The 18,106-nt window shown below is 42.3% G+C and overlaps 1 protein-coding gene across 1 annotated transcript in view; it reads right to left on the bottom strand.

Annotated features, from left to right (window-relative positions):
• TSHR (thyroid stimulating hormone receptor) overlaps positions 1 to 17,515 on the bottom strand; it is a 69,296-nt gene extending 51,781 nt beyond the window's left edge. The window contains exon 1 of the mRNA XM_005438747.3: positions 17,346 to 17,515. Within this exon, the coding sequence (XP_005438804.2) occupies positions 17,346 to 17,515 (170 nt within the window). The remainder of the gene's footprint in view (positions 1 to 17,345) is intronic.
• Positions 17,516 to 18,106: the final 591 nt, after the last annotated feature.

Here is an 18,106-nt window from a genome sequence, read left to right as displayed (position 1 = left end):
TGAATCATGGCAATGATACCTGCAAGTATTTTAATGAACCATTGTCCACAGAGGAAAAAAATAATTGACCATCTGTGAAGCAAAGTGAGAAATTTTACATATGAATTTCATCTTTCTGAGAAAATTATAACAAGCAATGACCTTTCAGCTTTTATATAGGAGAAATAACCACGACCAGTTAAGATAATGGGTAGAAAAACAATTATTGACACATTAACTCCTAGGGGTTTATATCCAACTAAACCCAACACAAACTAAACTAACTTCAAAATATTACTTTTGTAGGTTATTATTCGGAAATAAACACCTCACAGCCTTTCACTGGTGCAAAAACAGCTGTAAAAACGCATTTTCACATAGCGACACGCATGCTGAGCTTACCAGAAGACGATTACCACCTAGTGTCTGATGCTAGCATTACCGGCGAGGCAGGAGCGAGGGGAAGGCTCACAAAGCAGAGTCACTCTAAAAGTAGGAAATGACTGCGGAACGTGCTAGAAAACTGCATAGCTACTTTGCTACAATTAACCAGCAACCCAAAAGGACAACATAAAGTATACCGAATCCAAAAGAATAACATCAAAACTGGCCCAGCCCTAAGAAATTCAAGAAATACTCGATCCTTTCAATGTGAAAAGTATGCAGGTCGGCATTTGGGACAAAATAAGGCCTTAGCACTAACACGTCCTCTTGGTACAAACTGAGGTGCATGTGGACACTGTCAGGCAAGAATTCAGGTTGGTCACTTGCTTGTTTATAGCAAACAGAGAACAGCAATCCACAATGGTGGAGCTTGTTCTTGCTCCATTTGTCATCACCCAGGATTTGAGTCAAAACCAAAGACTTGACAGGCTGAACTGGCCCTGCTGGATCTCACCTTCCATTTACCAGCAAAACAGTAGGTTGCTACAGTTGTCTAATAGATTTGTGAACTGCCAGTGCTGGAGAAAGCATGCCCTTTAGATGCCTACAAGGCAGAGGTATTTAATCCTAAATAGCTGAGGTGGCTTGGCTGCTCACGGCTGGGCCGGTGTGCTCTGCGCTGGGTGAGAAGCTGGTGCCAACCCTGGGGCGGTGAGGAACGGGGTCACATCCCGCTGGTGCCGGGCACACGGGGTGTCCCCAGGGCTCCGTGCTGGGGCCACCCCGTTCAGTGTCTGTATCGATGATCTGGGCGAGGGGACCGAGTGCTCCCTCAGCCCCTTTGCAGGTGCCACCAGGCTGGGTGGGAGCGTTGAGCTGCTGGGGGGCAGGGGGCTCTGCGGGGGCTCTGGGCAGGCCGGGCCGGGGGGCCGAGGCCACCGTGTGGGGTGGGACAGGGCTGGGTGCCGGGCCCCGCGCCGGGGTCACACCAGCCCCAGGCAGCTGCGGGCTGGGGGCAGGGGGCTGGGAAGGGCCCGGCGGGAAGGGGCTGGGGGCGCTGGGCCACAGCCATGGGCAGGAGCCCCCCGCGTGCCCGGGTGGCCCAGGAGGCCAGCAGCGCCCCGGCTGGTGTCCCACACGGCGCGGCCAGCGGGGCCGGGGCAGTGCCCGTCCCCCTGCGCTCGGCACGGGTGAGGCCGCCCCTCGAGCCCTGGGCTCAGCTCTGGGCCCCTCACGGCCAGAGGGACACTGAGGGGCTGGAGCGTGTCCAGAGCCGGGCGGGGGCTGGGGGGGCTCAGCCTGGAGAGGAGGGGGCTGGGGGGGCCTGACAGGGGCTGTGGGCAGGGGGGGTCGGTCTCTGCTCCCAGGGAACAAGCGACAGGGCAAGGGGAAATGGCGTCAAGGTGCGCCAGGGCGGGTTTAGATTGGGTAGGGGGGAAATTTCTTCGTGGGAAGGGTGGTCAGGCACTGGGACAGGCTGCCCAGGGATGCGGTGGAGTCACCATCCCTGGAGGTGTTTAACAGACAGTGTAGACGTGGTGTTCAGGGACATGGTTTAGCGGTGGGCTTGGCAGTGCTGGGTTAACAGTTGGACTTGAAGATCTTTTCCAGCCTAAATGATTCTACGATTCTAAGATTACATGAGATACTGAGAATTGCAAAAAACGTGGTAAGGAAGAATCCTGTGACGAACTGTGCTAACACAGAGAACTGCTGAAAGACACCGGCCTACCAGGCAAAACCATAACAGTACCACTAAAATTTGAAGAAAAAACAAACAGAAAACTCAGTAGTGGCTTAATGTTTTGCCTAATATACATTTCAGTGCTAAATGAAGGTGGCCATACAAAATGCAAACAACAGAAGTATTTTTTGGGTGTCACACTAAGACAATCACAGTGAAGATAACACTTCAATATGCATTCACAAATTTCTGTGAAAGATTTAATGAAAATAATACCCTTGCAATGACACAGTTGTATATCCTAAGAAATGGCACGAGATAAATGCTAATTTTAAAGTTGTATTTTAAATATGTGACTCAGTAAAATCCTGAACTTGATATATCATGAAATCACTTGCCCTCAATTTTCCAAATTTATTTTTCAAATACCAAATATTAGCTCAGAGAAAGAAGCAAAGGCCAACAAAATTTAAAAGTTTTAAAGGGAAGTGTTGGGGTATTGGTTTTTTTAATGGTGACAAGTCATACTTCAACTTATGCCACACCAAAACTGGTCTTTATAAAAACCATACACAACTGCCTTGCATTTGTAAGGTCTTTGTAAGGCCATTGTGTTTAACATATGAATTTGATACAAATTATTCTCTCCATTGATATTTGTCTTTATGTAGAAGCATTGGGACTATTGGTGAACTGTCCTCATTTTAAAGTTGTTTTAAATATTTTCTCCTTATTCAAGGTAAAGTTGAATAGAGAATAATGTTGATAAGACAATAAATTACTGTGTAATTTTACTAATTAACAATACTACTAATATTAATACTAAATATTACTATGTAATATTGACCTTAAAAAACCCCAACCTCTAAAAGTAAGTGAAGTAACTGCTTTTTTTGGGGGGCAAATATGTTTGCAAGCCCTACAAACATACCTGTAAAATGATTTCTGAACAAAATTGGGAGCTACCTTTGAAGTTTTCAGTTCACATCAGTTTAAGATATTGCTCATATTCCTCAAAGAAAATTGTTAAGACATTTCATGGTACACAGAATACCTGTAAACCCAGTATGTAACTGCTGTTCCCGTATCCAATAAGGAGAGGAGAAGTCAACTTAAGTTCGTGGTGAGATGTCACACTTAAATATCGAAACACAGACTTGCAGCCTACTCATTGGGCACATTTCTCACCACTGGAAGATTTTTCCTTGGCCTTTGGTAATGTCTGGATATTCTGTAGGTAATAATATGAAATGGTTATACTTTCTGAAGTAATTTTTTCATTGTAATTGGTTCATTTTCCAAACAACACTGGGTTGGTTTCATTCGTAAAAGTATTTAACTATTTCTGAATCCAAAACCAGATTTCAGTTTTCTTAAAATAATGAATTACTTTTCTACCAAACACCATTATACTTATCAAATCTGTTAAAATATCTTATCGATTATCTTTCAGGTTTATGACTGAAACAGTTTTATGTACATGCTGCAAGATAAAATGATTCCAAAATACTTCATTTTGAAAAGTCTTTACTTTTAATGTTTCCTTTCAAATTTGATGTTATTATATTTACCTACATATTTTGCTTGAAAAGGCATGCTATTACTTCTGTAATCCTGCTGTTGACATACAAAATTCCTGCATGTTGACATACAGTAGGTCCAAAAAATTAGAATGTATTATCCTCTCAGTTAAAGTGAAATGATTTGTTTATAAACACATGGTGAAGCATAGAAAAAACTGTTTTAAGGGGTCTTGAAGTTATTTACAAACTATGCACTGCTTTACTGTACATACACCCAACAACCCAAAGAAGTGACCAGATGAAGAACAGGAACGAGTGACAGTAGGGGACAAGAGAGACCACTGAAGACCAAAATAATATTTTTGAACATTGAATATAAATATTTTTTTTCATCGCCCATCAGTCAGTGTATCAGTAGCATTTTTTGTACATTTGTAACATTTCAATTTCCCGTGTCATGGCACAGAAATCCAGCAAGTGCTGGGAACCGTACAAGCACAAACTAAAAAGCCACTCCCATTCCCAGTGGAAACAAGCACTACTTCAGTATTCTTTAACTACACACATAGCTTGCTCAACAGAAAAACAGAGGGATTTCAAATAGTTCTTTTGTAGACTCTAAGAAGAGATTAACTTAAATAAGAATACCACACGTTGTCACAAAAGGCACTGGTGATATGGCAGTAGAAACTCACTTTTATCTTTTCCTTGTCTGTAGAGATGATGACTTTTGATCAACTTAATAGCAAAAAAAGGGGCGAGTTAGAAAACACTATTTTTGGAGAAGATTTCGACAGTTGTTTAACAGACTGATTCTGTAAGTGTTACACTCCACTGAATCTTGAATTGCTACTGCAGTCAGTTTTCATTACATTGTTTTCTTTTGACATTAAATTTCCAACCCATTACACTTCAGAAGCACACAACAGCTTTCTCTTGAATTGAGAAACACAGCTTATTGATATAGCTGTAAAAGGCAATAAAAAGCTTAAATTTTACACAATACTGTAACTACTGAGCAATTGTTTAGAGTGTTTTGCAAAAAGCTAATAATAGTATGTTTTCTGATAGTATCAGTTAAGAAGGCAACTTGTCACAAATCTGACTCATACAGATTTTTTTATATATTTGCAAAATTGGTAAGTATTTGGTTTTTTCCATAACACGGGTTTACAAAACCTCAAAACAGTATAAAAAAAGTGACTATATTTTGAACATTGGACTGCCTCAGGAAGTGGTTTTAAAAAAATAATCTAAGTTATCTGCCTTCATCACCGGCTGTGATGGAACATTCCCACATGCAGTTCAGATAGACTACTGTCAAATGCTGACCTGCCAAAGCAGGGGTGAGAATTGTGACGTACAGTCTCAGGTCCTCAAAAACCTGAGTCACCTCCCTCGCCCTGCTGGCCATGCCTTTTTTGATGCAGCCCACGATACAGTTGGCTTTCTGCTCCCTTGTCCCTGAGGGCAGTTTTCCAGGGGGTCCTATTGACTAACTCCTGGAACAGCTGGAAGTTTGCTTCCTAAAGTTCAAGCTGCTGACTCGGCTCTTTGCCTGACCCATGTCCCTCAGGACTGCGAACGCCACCCGTGCACAGTCACTGCAGCCCAGGCTGCCTCCACTCCTGACACCTCTGATTAGCTCACTTGCGTTGGCCACCAACGGGTCTGGTATCGCGTCCCCTCTGGCGGGGCTCTCTATTACCTGGCTTAAGAAGTTGGCCTCAACATGCTCCAGGATCCTCCTGGGTTGCCTGCAGCTCTCTGTGCCACTTTTCCAGCAGAAGCTGGGGTGGCTGAAGCCCCCCAGCAGGATGAGAGCCTGCGAGCGTGGTGCCTCCTGCAGCTGGAGTCAGGAGGCTTTGTCAGCAGCTGCCCTTGATCGGGTGGCCTGTAGTAGACACCAGCCACAAGGTTCCCTTTGTTGCCTTGGTGTCTAGTGCTTACTCATAACCCTTCAACCTGCTCGTGGCTATCCTTAGAGACAGCATGTTAACTGTACAATTACATATAGTTCAAAAGAGTTAAACTACCTTGATGGCACAATATGAAAACTCTTTTAACCCTACCTGTCAGTCACAAGTAGTAAGACAGACCGTAAAGAGATTGTCTCTGCTCCAACCTCTTATGCCTATTACTCATATTTTTTCTTTCTTCTATACCTTTCACTGGATCCCCAGCTTTCTATGCTTTATGTCTTTACATAATGGCAAAAATTTCTGGACTCGTGACTACTGAAGATTGAAATTTTGTATTTTTCTGTAGAAATAGTGCAGATTTCTCTTCTGGTTTTGCCTCTTAGCCATGGTGAAAGAATATTTCATGCCTAAATCTTTTTTCTGATGACTACTAATAAAAATAATACTTTCCTAAAACACTGGCATACTTTCAGTACGATCGATTCTAAAGGTCTTACAAGTCTCAGCTTGTACCTAAATGTTCTTTATGAAGACCACAATTAATTATTCTGGTTAACTAATTCTGGGCACAAGATCTACCTGGCAGAATGTGGTCCCTCCACTGCCACCCTTCCAAATGCACCATTACCTGGTTCTGTCTGCACGGCAGGAGCATACACTCCAAATATGATAGAGAAGAGCTGTGTTTCTGAATTATCAAGCTATAAATAGCTGCAAAGAAAGTTCAAATGGGACCATGAAATTTCAGAAAACAGCAGTCAGAAGGGGTTCACTTCCTACAGGGAAAAAGAGTAAGAACAGGCTGTAATTGCCAGCTACTGCTGTTTCTAATCAGAGGACCACTAAGTGCCTGTAATTGCTGCTTGCTGCTCAGCAGAGGTCCAAAAGGGAAACTGAATGTTAGGAAGTATTAAACAGACATATAGAACACCACAAAGAAAATTGTTTTGCCACTGGTCATATATATATATATATATATATCACCTGCAAAAGGAGGTTCAAAGGTACAGAATGACTTGTATACAAAAAATAACCATAGTGGCCACCACTCTGTGTTTTCCCAGATCCTCCTTTTTGCCTTACTGGAAGATGTGCATGATGTTTGCCTTTTACAGACATCATCAACTTCGCTTGATCACCATGATCTTTCAAAGAGCATAGAATGATCTTGTGATGGATCTTGTGATATATGGGATCTATCTGGTCCCACAGATCTCTCTATGTCCAGTCTACTTCTGCTCTTTATCTTCTACTGCAGGTAATGTCTCATTTCCTCCGGCTGTGCTACTAGGTGAAGGGACCTAGGCGGTCTGGGATCAGATGAAAAGAAACCCTACACGACAGTGCAAAGCGTGCTGGTTTTGGCTGGGACAGAGCTAGTTTTCTTCACAGTAACAGCATGGGGCCATGGTTTGGATTTGTGCTGAGGACAGCGCTGGTCCCTGGGATGCTGTGGTGCCTGCTGAGCAGGGTGACACAGCGCCAGGGGCTGCTCTGCCCCTCCCCCCTCCCCACCGGCGAGCAGGCTAGGGGGCACCAGGAGCTGGGAGGGGGCACAGCCGGGACAGCCGCCCCCGCTGAGCCCAGGGGTGTCCCACACCCTGTGGCCTCACGCTCAGCACATACAGCGGGGGGGAGGAGAGGGAAGGGGGATGTTCGGGGCGATGGCGTTGGTCTTCCCCAGTCCCCATCACATGTGCTGGAGCCCTGCTGCCCTGGGGATGGCTGAGCACCCCCTTGCCCATGGGAAGTGGTGAATGAATTCCTTGGTTTGCTTTGCTTGTTTGCACGGCCTTTGCTTTATCTATTAAACTGTCTTTATCTTAACCTTCACTTTACCCTTCTGATCCTCTTCCCCAACCCGCTGGGGAGGTGGGGAGTGAGCAAGCGGCTACATAGGGCTGAGTTCCCGACTGAGGTTAAACCATGACAAGAAGGCACTGAAGCCTTCTCCATGTCCTTTGTCAATAGGTCCCTCGCCCCCCTGCGCAGTGGACCCACAGTTTCCTTGTTTTTCCTTTTGCTGACCATGCACTTACAGAAGTCCCTCTTGTCACCCTTCACATCCCTTGCTAGTCTCAGCTCCAGCAGAGCTTTGGCTCTCCTAATTTGATCCCTGTATATAAGACTATTCACACCCTGTGCCCTAGGTATCTGCTTTTGGTCAACTTTCAGGACAGCATCTTGGTGAGATGGAGATTTCTTGATGACCCAGTACAATACATTAAGTTTTTATGCTCCATGACACTCCAAAGAGTTAGTACACACACTTGTCCCCCAGGAACTAACGAAGCAAGCTGCTTTCAACTCAGAGCTGTTAGTCAGAAAGGAAATGCTCATCAAAATAGACTCCATGTTTAAAATGCAGTTTTCTCCTTACCCATTTAATTGGGGATTTTCCACAAATGGTAACATAAACTAGGACTATATGAAATGTATTTTTCCTGCAGAATGTCTCTGAGTGGTTAAACTCCTCTCCCTTCCTCCACCAGGACTGATGCAAGCTGGGCAAAGGGGAAATCTCTGTCACAACCAGAGTGAACAAAAGTTAAATACCCAGAAGTCTAGAGCTTAACATAGCTATTAGAAAAATAATTCTATTCCTTCTTGGTGGGTAAATTCAGTTACAAAGAAAAAAAATTATTCAAGGACTTCTTCAGAAGCTACCTCCATTACAGTGTTTTGTCATACCTGGACATTCAGCTGAGGCTGAGATGGTCCTGGCGGCAATTTTGAAATTTGTCTAGCCCAGAAGAAAAGGTTTGCTCCCAGTATAATTCTCAACAAATGTACCTATATTGGTTGCGAAATCACAACTCCGAGCAACAGCTTTACCTTTTTTCTGATGGTCAGGAAGAAAAATTGGTATCGTAGATCCACAAAAGGAGAACTTTCACCATTTCCACCAAAATTACGTCCTCTTTTTCTACCTAGCCTTTCTTTCTTGCCATGTTTATACGATTACAGCATTTTTTCAACTTCTTTTTGTTCATTTTCTTGATTTCTGCATGAGTCAGACATGGATTAAAAAGTTGTTGCAGTACAGAGGCTATTCTCCCGCACTGTGAAAATGGTTCAGTATGTCCTGTTTGCACTACAGACCACTTGAACCATGTCCCTTTAAAGAAATCTTTGTATGTTTATCTGGGAATAAGGAGGGAGTTTGATGGGGATCTGTCTAGCTGAGCAGGAATTATAGAACAGCATGCTTTAGTTAATAAATTTCTTTACATTTCAAATGTAAATTAAGAAATTTCCTGCTATTTCATTAGAGAAAAAAAGTGACATCTGGTTTTGTGAGACAAAGAAAGTCTGAGATCATATGTGACAGAAAAAAACCCAGGCCTTAAAAACTCAGAGGCCTTTATAAACAGTCAGAGATACTTTAACATTCAGAAAGATCTCTGAAACCTAATTCTTTGTACATATGACAGACATTAGAAGCACATAGGGAAATGTAAAGAAACATTCATCATAATACTCTTAAGATTCAGCAAAGGACTTTTAAAAATAAAATTACACAGGAACTTCAAAACTGCTTGAATTTCTACTGAAAACACACACAAACAGTAATTTTGGTTTCATATTTGCTTAGCTTAAATGACTGTCATTTATAAATTACTGTTGTGGCAGAGCTCTACCTTAGGCAAAAAAACCGTAACCAGAAATGTGCACATATTATATACATAAATATACAGCTTTCTACAGCCTTCCAGATGCCCATGGTTCTCTATATCAGCCTGCAGTCCTACATTACTTTTGGAGGCAAGAACCATCCCTGTCCCGTCCTTCTACAATGCCCACAGGGTTTTGGTCCACAAATGACAGTAATATAGACAATAAATGAAATAAGGAATGTAACTTGCTTGATTTTTCCTATTTGAGGAATGTAAGGAATGAGCTGGAGTTGACTTGGGGTGATGACCATGCAAGCTAAATACAGCATGAGAAGTGCAACTGGAATGCAAATGGACATTCAAAATGTAACCTCTTTTAAAAGAGGATCCAGAAGAGTACTCACAATCTAGTGGCAGCCTTTCAAAGACTTTTTTTCTGCCTGTCAGATTGTCTAAAATCCTCAGTGAAGGATGAGGGAAACCAACAAATGCTGGTTCAGATGCTGGTCAGCATCCATGACATTTTTATTAACGGTAACAAAAGCAATGCTGTTTCAGACTGTACAATGCTACAGGCTTAGAATCTTAGATAAACCACCAAAGACAGTGAACATGGTACTGCAGTACTGTGATAAGGCAGATAATATACAACTACATACATCTAAGTTTTGAGGCTGATCAAAGAGAGCACATTCAACAGTTTCTAAGGTAGTATGTTCATTTGTGTCTTTACTTAGATCTTCCTTAACAATTAGTTTTCACTGTTATTTTCTAGCATGCATAAATGCTATGTAAGCATTTTACATGTTAAAAAGAAGTTTATGCCATTTTCTCATCCCAAAGGAGACACTTCAATACATGGGGAAAACCTACTCTCCCTTAAGGCAAAAAAAAAAGTCTAGTTAATTTCCAAGATTGTGACAGTTTGGATAAATAAACTCCAAATAAATTATTGGTTAAAAATAGGAAACAAAAGAGAAGAGTAAAAAAGAGTTCCACAGAGATATGGGTAAGAACTTCCAACTTCCTTAGGCTGTTTAATGTTTATTCATAAATGGCTTAGAAAAAGGGGGTGAAGAGTAAGGTAACAATATTTACTCATGCTAGGAAGTTATTAAGCTAGTAATGCTGAGAGCTGACTGTGAAGAATTTCAGAAGGTTCTTATAGGACTGAGTGGTAGAAAATAAAATGGTAAAGAAAATTTGGTGTAAATAGATGTAAATGATACACAGGGGGAAAACCATACATAAATATGTATATTAAAAATGATGGATTATGAGTTTATAATTTTCACTCAGGAGCAGATCTTGGCAATTATGTTAGATCTTGGCATCAGTTCCAATAAAACATGGATTCAGTGCTTAGGAACAGTAAAAAAACCAACCCAAATCAAATATTAGAAAATACTGGGAAAGGAACAGGTAACATACTTCTGCCACTGTACAAACTTAGGGTTTGTCTGTACCTTGAATACTTTGTAAAGCACTGATATTGTCATTTGGAGTAGCATATTTACTAAGAAATAGAAGAAATACAAAGAAAGCAAGAAGCACGAGCAGAGATATAAAATGGTTTCCACAGAAGATACGGGGTGGCCTGGGACCCTTTGCTCTGGCTGAGGAATGGCTGGAGACATAATAGATGACATCAGGAAGGGCATCAGGAGACATCAGGAAGGGCAGGGAGAAGATGAGATTGACTGTTTACTCCTCCTTCAAAAACAAGAATGAAATGTCATATAGGTGAAGCTATAAAAACAAGGAAGTTAAAAACAACCCCCACACAAAACTATCAAAGTCAAAAGGGAAGCGTTGCTTCACGCAACAAGAAGACCTGTGAAATTCCTTGTTGAAAGACATTGTGGATACAAGCTGATACAAGCTCAAGGCAAAGTTGGATGTGCAACTGAAAGAGAGATCCACTGAGAAAAAATAGGCAAAAAATATATTCATGAACAGGCTCAGGAAGTTTCTTCAGTTGAAAAAGGTGAGAAGCTGGCCAAGTATTAAGGAAGGCCATGTGCTTGGCCTGTTCTTACCCTTCCAGTCTGTCTGTGGACCCCTCAGATATAGAGTACGTGGCAAAAACGGGTCCTTCACATCAATCAGCACAGCTATTCTTATAGTCTTAATGTCACTGCTGTACCCTAACAAAACAATTGTTTCTTATTTAGATGAAAACCCACTTCACTTCTATTAAATCTATTGAATTAAGTGGTGGAATTTTTGCTAATTCCATCCTTCAGCAGCTAGAAATAGTTTAATTTTTTTCAGGGGAAAATCCCCATCTTTTTCTGACCTCACTATATGTGTCCTTTTACATTTAGGAACACTGATTCTTCTTGTAGTACCTGATCAGCACCGATATTGATGCATTTTGGATCAGCACATCTCAAGAAAATTGCGGATTAGTTGGAAAGAACCCAAAGAATAGCATCAGGAGTAGAGCGAAGCAGTGGAACAGACTGCTGAGGGGAGCTTGTGAAGACTTCTATCTCTGAAAGCTTTTAAAAACAAAATAGTTTCTTCTTCTAAAGAAGACAGATGTACCAGCATTTAGTTCCTAAGGTATTCCCGAAAGAACTTTTTAAAAAGAATTATGATATACTTGTGACCTTCCATTCCTCTGTCACCACAGCTGGTTTAAACAGTAATTTACATACTACAGTAGGTAATGCATCAATTTTGTCTTTTAATGTCTTTGGAACTCTTACACAACTATTACCTGGCTCAGGGAATTTAATTCTATTAAATTTTTTTGTTTTGTTTCAAGCAAGTGTCATACTGACACTTCAGTTTGATAGAAGTTTAACAAGGTTACTCTCTTGCGTTTTAAAGACTATACTGAGTTTTTATGATACTACAAGTTTCTTTTAAAAATATTTTTGTACATTATTACTTCAAGTTTCCAAAGATTTCCTCATCTGGGTATGACTTGCATTTTCTAAAAGATGCCTTAATAGCTTCCTTCAGTTGTCTGTTTAACCATGTCAGTGTTTTCCCTGTTCTTTTAGACTCTCGGTACTTCATCATTAAAATAGGGATAATTATTATGTGCTTATATTGCAAGGTTATTTATGAAGATGTATTTATGAGGCTCCATACTTCATTCTGAAGTAATTAAGTGTACAAAAGGATCACGATAGAATTACCTGAAGTCACAATATCTCTGAATTTCAGACAATTCCTAAGAGTAGGATTTTGGGGGAAATTTTTAATATCAGTTTAATGTATTTTCAATATACAGTAGAGACGTTATCTCCTTCAATTTTACTTGTAGCTTCTGTGAACTCAAAATGCTCTAAACTACTCATTAAGCATATAAAAAATGTGGATGCCAGTGATGCAGTTGACAGGTAAAACTGCCAAGTCCCTACGTATTTTGTTCTCCAGTTCAAAAAATTTTCTCAATAAGTACTTACAAATATTGGACATATCATTGCAAGTTCTAAATATCACATTGTAAATGTGTAAAATATGTTACACAGTTTCCATCTCTCTTCTATCAAAAGCTGACAACAGCATGGGGAACTAAACAGACCAGGTGACTCATGACACCTTGTTATCCTGATATCCACGTGCTCACCCTTACCAACATAGTAAACATGACATGCATCAGGGCTCCTTGCCCCTGAAGGGTGAGCATTTTTCAGAAAGCAGTATCCTATCTATGGCCAATATCCTGGAGCAGATGCAGAATCACAGCTTAATACCTCATGCAGCGAGCATATTCTTAAAGACAGTACTGGTTTTGTGTTTATTTACCTGCCAGTTCCACTGCACCCCTCCCCACCCCACCACTTTTGTCCAATTTCACCCAAGTTTGTTAACGGTCATGGGAAAATAGCACCTGGATACAGGATAGAAACCTTATTAGCATCCCTTAAAAAAAAAACAAAAACCAAAAACCAAAAAACAAAAAACCAGGGAGGGCTCAACCCTTACCCATTCTGTGGGGAGTAATCATTCAGCACTCACACAGCTCTGAACTCAGGAGAAGCTGCCTTCCATCCAGTCATATATGTATATAGATTTTAGGCAGCAGAGGAGATTCCTTTGAGCAACATTTATAGGAATAAACGCAGGACACTGCTATTGACTTGCTATAGAAGATATAGGGAGGAGATGAGAATATTGTCAGCAGACTTAAGGGATATAACATGGACCTGAAAATGTTGCATATGCAGCTGCTGATGGGTGATACAGATAATGTGGCATTTTCAACAACAACAACAAAAAAAAGAGTTCTTGCAGCTTGTATTAAACTTGTGGACCTTGCCACCAAAGGATATTATTATGGATGTTAAAATGGGCTCAACTGGCAACGGAACAAGGCAAAACATGAAACTCAAGAGACACAGAAGAGCAGTCCTTTGAGGGTTACTACAATGACAAAACCACACCAAGTTTAGAAACTTCCTGCAGGTAAAAATAATGGAAAGCTGAGGCACTGTTCATGGAGAGTACCTCGTATGACTTCTACATGCAGATCCCTAAGGAAAATAAAAAGAAGGGAAATGCTGGAGACAGGATACTGCATTAGATGAGAGCCATTGGACTGATTTGCTATGACTGTTCTTAAGTGGTGGAAAACTTAAGTGAAGGTATTGGGGATGGGAAGTGGAGCTGAAATTACTTTAGTAAGTGAATGCAGGTGATGTAGAGCACAAATAAATAGGAAGCAAAACTTTATTAGTTTTATCGCCACAGGAAAAATAATTAAAAGCAACTAATAATAGATTCATAAAAAGAAAAGCATTGGGAACTGCACTAAATTGATGCTGGGATAGTGATACCATCTAAATATTTCATCATAATGATGCCAAGAAAGGTATTTCAATAAATCAAGCATTGTGATGCAATTATGTCTTTGGACAAAGGTTCCTTGGGGTTTTGGTGATCTGTAAGCGTAAGCAATTTTTCACAGTCATTACCCTCCACTTCCTAGTGGATCTGCTTGCACTGAGAGCCCAGGATCTCCACTAGCATAGTCCACCAAACAGGGAGGAGGTTGTAGCACCAACTGTTGCCCTGCTCCAGCACTGTGCTGGTGAAAGAGAAAAGCACCACCAGCTGCAGGGCTGGGACAGGGATCCCTTCAGTACTGTGCATGTAGTGCCACTGCCGCAGCAGGAAGGAGGAGTGGAGTCAGGGAGAGGCAAAGCCAGAAGCAAAGGAGGGCCAGGCAGGGGTAAGATGGTGGCAGACCAGGCCAGGGTGTCAGCTGTGCAGAGAGAGGCATGAAAAATATCATAGATGTGACAAAATTATTGATATCTAATTTCATATTTTTAGTAATGTATTTCAATACCACTCGGAACTGCTTTCCTACCATAGTATCATATGAGTATATAATCCTTAACTTCAGGCAACAAGACAAGACTTGCCTGTAATACAAAAAACCTTTTTCTTTCTACTTACTTTGTTTATTACACTGAAAAAGAAAAATCTTGTACTGAAAAAAAGAAAGCATCTCAAGAACAGTATCTGTGCACTCAGGCATTCTGGATAAGCACCTGAATTAGCTATATTTGGACAAATACATTAAAACCAGTTTAAAACAAACGCACTTTCCTGGCTGACGTTCATGACACTTTTCCACTAAGAGTTTGGAAATAAACACTTTTTGCAATTTCTTATAAGCATGGCTTGTTAGAAAAAGGCTTACACCACCCTCTTAAAGTAGGGTAGAGAAATGAGAACAGTGTCGACTGAATAAGCAGAATGAAACTTTAATTGGAGTTTCAAGATCCTGTGCACTGAAAAGAGCTCATCATCTCCAAATGCTGGCAAAGTGTTCCTAAACTCACCAGACTCTTAGCTTTACAAACCCTGTAAAACTGAATAGCCACCTAAGAAAGTTTTAAAACCAGCAGTCTTGAGGATCACGCATAACCACCAAGAAGCAAAGTTACTTTACCTAAAGCAACAAAGTTGCTGGATTCGGGGGAAATTGTAGAGTTTCAACATAGAATGTGCAGATATGCACAGCTACATACTTTAAAGAAGTGTTCATTTGTTCTTTAAGGTTAACAGAAACTTCAATTATTTTGGAATCTTTTGTCTTGAATTCAGAACAGTTGCCTGTTGTAAGGCAGAAGGATACAAAACATGACAGAAACAGGGACACACACCTTACAGTTTCTAAGGAAAACTCTTTGTGTTATTTTATTCTCTATGTGCAAGTCAGTCAGTCTGAAGCATGTGAAAGCACTCAAAATGAAAACCAGATACAAGTACCTGTTATGACTCCTGTTTAACATACGGAGGGACAGAAGGATTAAGTCATTTGCCAAGAGCAAGGGACTACAAAATTAGATACAGCCCACCAGACTTCAGCAATTCACATAATAGCACAGAAAGAAAATATATACCTTATCCAGACAGAAAACTGCAAACAAGTAAAAATTGCCTTTTTTAAAAAAAAATCTGTTTCCCTTATTTCCTTAGAGAATATTTCCATTGATCTGCAGATCAAACAGACTATACAGCATACGTTCTACCTTTTCTACTATACACAATAAAATCAAAATTGTCATTACCTGGAATTTTTTTCCTTGTCTTCTAATGACTATGCTAGGGAGTATACTCCTTGAGAAGTTTGCAACTGTCACCTCAGTTGGTACAGATGATTAAAATACACCCAAAATAAACAGAAAAATATTCATCCATTTTTTGGTTAATTTCTTTTTCCACGGAAATAAGATTTTCCATGCCTGTTTTTGTATTTTAGAAACAGTGGCTTATGATCTTAGAGTCCCCATTACAACAGGTGTTTAAAACACTAAAACTCCAGCAGCCAACGTGCTTTATTTGTGAAGCTGTATGTAGAGAGGTACTTCTCAGCCATCATGCCAGCATTTTTCAAGGAAAGTATGCAATACCATTTTGTGAACTCATTTACATTAACTATTTTAAATGTCTGTGCAAAGGTGTATTTCTCCTATGAACTGAAGCTGCTTTGTTTTCTAGCTTGTCATGGTAGATTTCAGAGAACATACTATGTGTTACATATAGTAACATTACTGAAATTTCAAACCAAATAAACCACATATTAGTAAGTATAATAACCAAACCCCATATAATTTAAAATATTATCAACCGAAATACTGTAATCTAATAATACAAAAAATTAAGAGCATGAGTAAATAATGGAAACAACAGAAATAATTTTTCCTGTCTTTTTAGGTAAGTGATCAATTTGCTAAGCCTTTACTTTCAGGTGTTAAAAAAATCTTGAGAAGTCCATTCAAATAAGTTTAAATAACTTATGGCTCATATTTTCAAACGAAGTCCTGAGAATCATTACCAAGACATAAACAAATCAACCTGTTACCATTTTATCTTGCAATTAACTGAGCATGAGTTTGTTTTATCACAAAGTAATCTAGTTAAAAGTGAACCTTCTCTTGGAGAGTAGAAACCTTCTGTGCCTGACAAGACAAAGTAAAAGCCAGGAGCAATTCAGCTGCTTGGTTACAGCTGACTGGTGCCATTTCGCTTTCCCTGCAGTATTTATTTATCTGATCCATCTCTATGGGGCTGACAGACAGGACACAGGACAGCCTTAAGGGCTGGCTGTAGGAACCCAGACAAGATGTTCTATGCTGCCTGTACTGGTACTAAACACTTAGGTTTAGGTACTTGGATTGCTCTATCACTTTGGCAAGCTCCTAATTTGTTGCTTTATCCCATACTCCACACTTTTGTTTATCTGAAGTACTTCGTCTCCCAGACAGTATATTGGGATTCTCAGTTCCCACAGATTCTTTTTGTCGGGCTTTGGCAAAGAAGCTGAAAGCGCACAGAAGCTTTCGTGGAATTGTTTGTGAGAAAGCACATGCAATATCTGTTCTTTATTTAATTACAATACTATTTTTGATCTATCCTTTGCTCCCCTCACCCCCTATGGGCATGCCACACAGAATCCAGCCTTCCACTCGGTTTGCCCACAGACAGCGCAGTAAGTAATTTTCCCCTATCCTCCCCAAACTTTTAAGGCCCAATGGACAATCACCTCCTCATATCTCCCTAAAGCTTCACAGTCCCTTTTCCTACCTATGTCCCCCTGACCCGCAGAGAGTCCCCCCCATGGCTGTAGTGCCCAGGAGAGCTACAGCACTCCCTGCTTCCCTCCCTCGTCCCACAGCGCGTTCGCTCAGAGCATCTCCTGTTTGCAAAATCCGAATACTCACAGCGGGCTAGCGTCTGTCCTAAACCATCCCAATGTACTCACAGGGTCTGGGTGTCCTCGGGAAGGTTGGGAATGAAGTGGATGTCCCTGCAAGTGATTTTGTAGTCATCCCAGTCGGAACACTCGCAGAAGGACGAAGGACACCTCTCCGTGCCCTGGCTGCACAACACTAGCACCAGCAGCAACTGGAAGGCTACTGGGAGGCACAGCATCTTCTGCCCCGCGACCTCCGGGGGGAAAGGGTGGCACGGCCGAGCTGCAGGGGCGGCCGGCGCTGCCCCGCCGGGAGAAGCTGCTGGGGAAGAGGCGGCTCCGTCGCCGGCCAGCGCCGCCCCCTCCTCCGCGGGGGAGCGGGGCTCGCAGCGCCCCCGGCGCGGCCATCCCGCCCCGCCGCTCCCCGCCCCCGCTGCTCCCGGGCACCCCTCGCGGCCCGGCCCCTGCCAGCCACCGGGCCCCAGCGCTCACCGCGGGCAGCGCCGTGCCGCCCGGCACCCCGCCAACCGGCACCCTGGCACCCCAGCACCCCGCCGCTCGCCAGGCACCCCGTTACCCCGGCACCCCTGCACCCCGCCGCTCGCCCGGCACCCCGGTAGTCCGGCACCCCTGCACAACGCCGCTCGCCCGGTACCTCGGCACCCCGCCGCTCGCCAGGCACCCCGGTAGTCCGGCACCCCTGCACAACGCCGCTCCCTCCCAGCGCAGCCGCGGGGCGCCGGGGCCGGGACCGGGCGGGCCAAGCCGGGCGGGAGCGGCCCGGCGAGGAGCTGGGCTCGGGCTGCGGGCGGCCGCGGGGCGAGCCGCCG

This window comes from Falco cherrug, chromosome 7 (genome assembly GCF_023634085.1).
Source record: "Falco cherrug isolate bFalChe1 chromosome 7, bFalChe1.pri, whole genome shotgun sequence".
Lineage (NCBI taxonomy): Eukaryota > Metazoa > Chordata > Aves > Falconiformes > Falconidae > Falco > Falco cherrug.
Note: the sequence above shows the minus strand (reverse complement) of the source record. Positions and strands in the feature narration are given on the sequence as shown.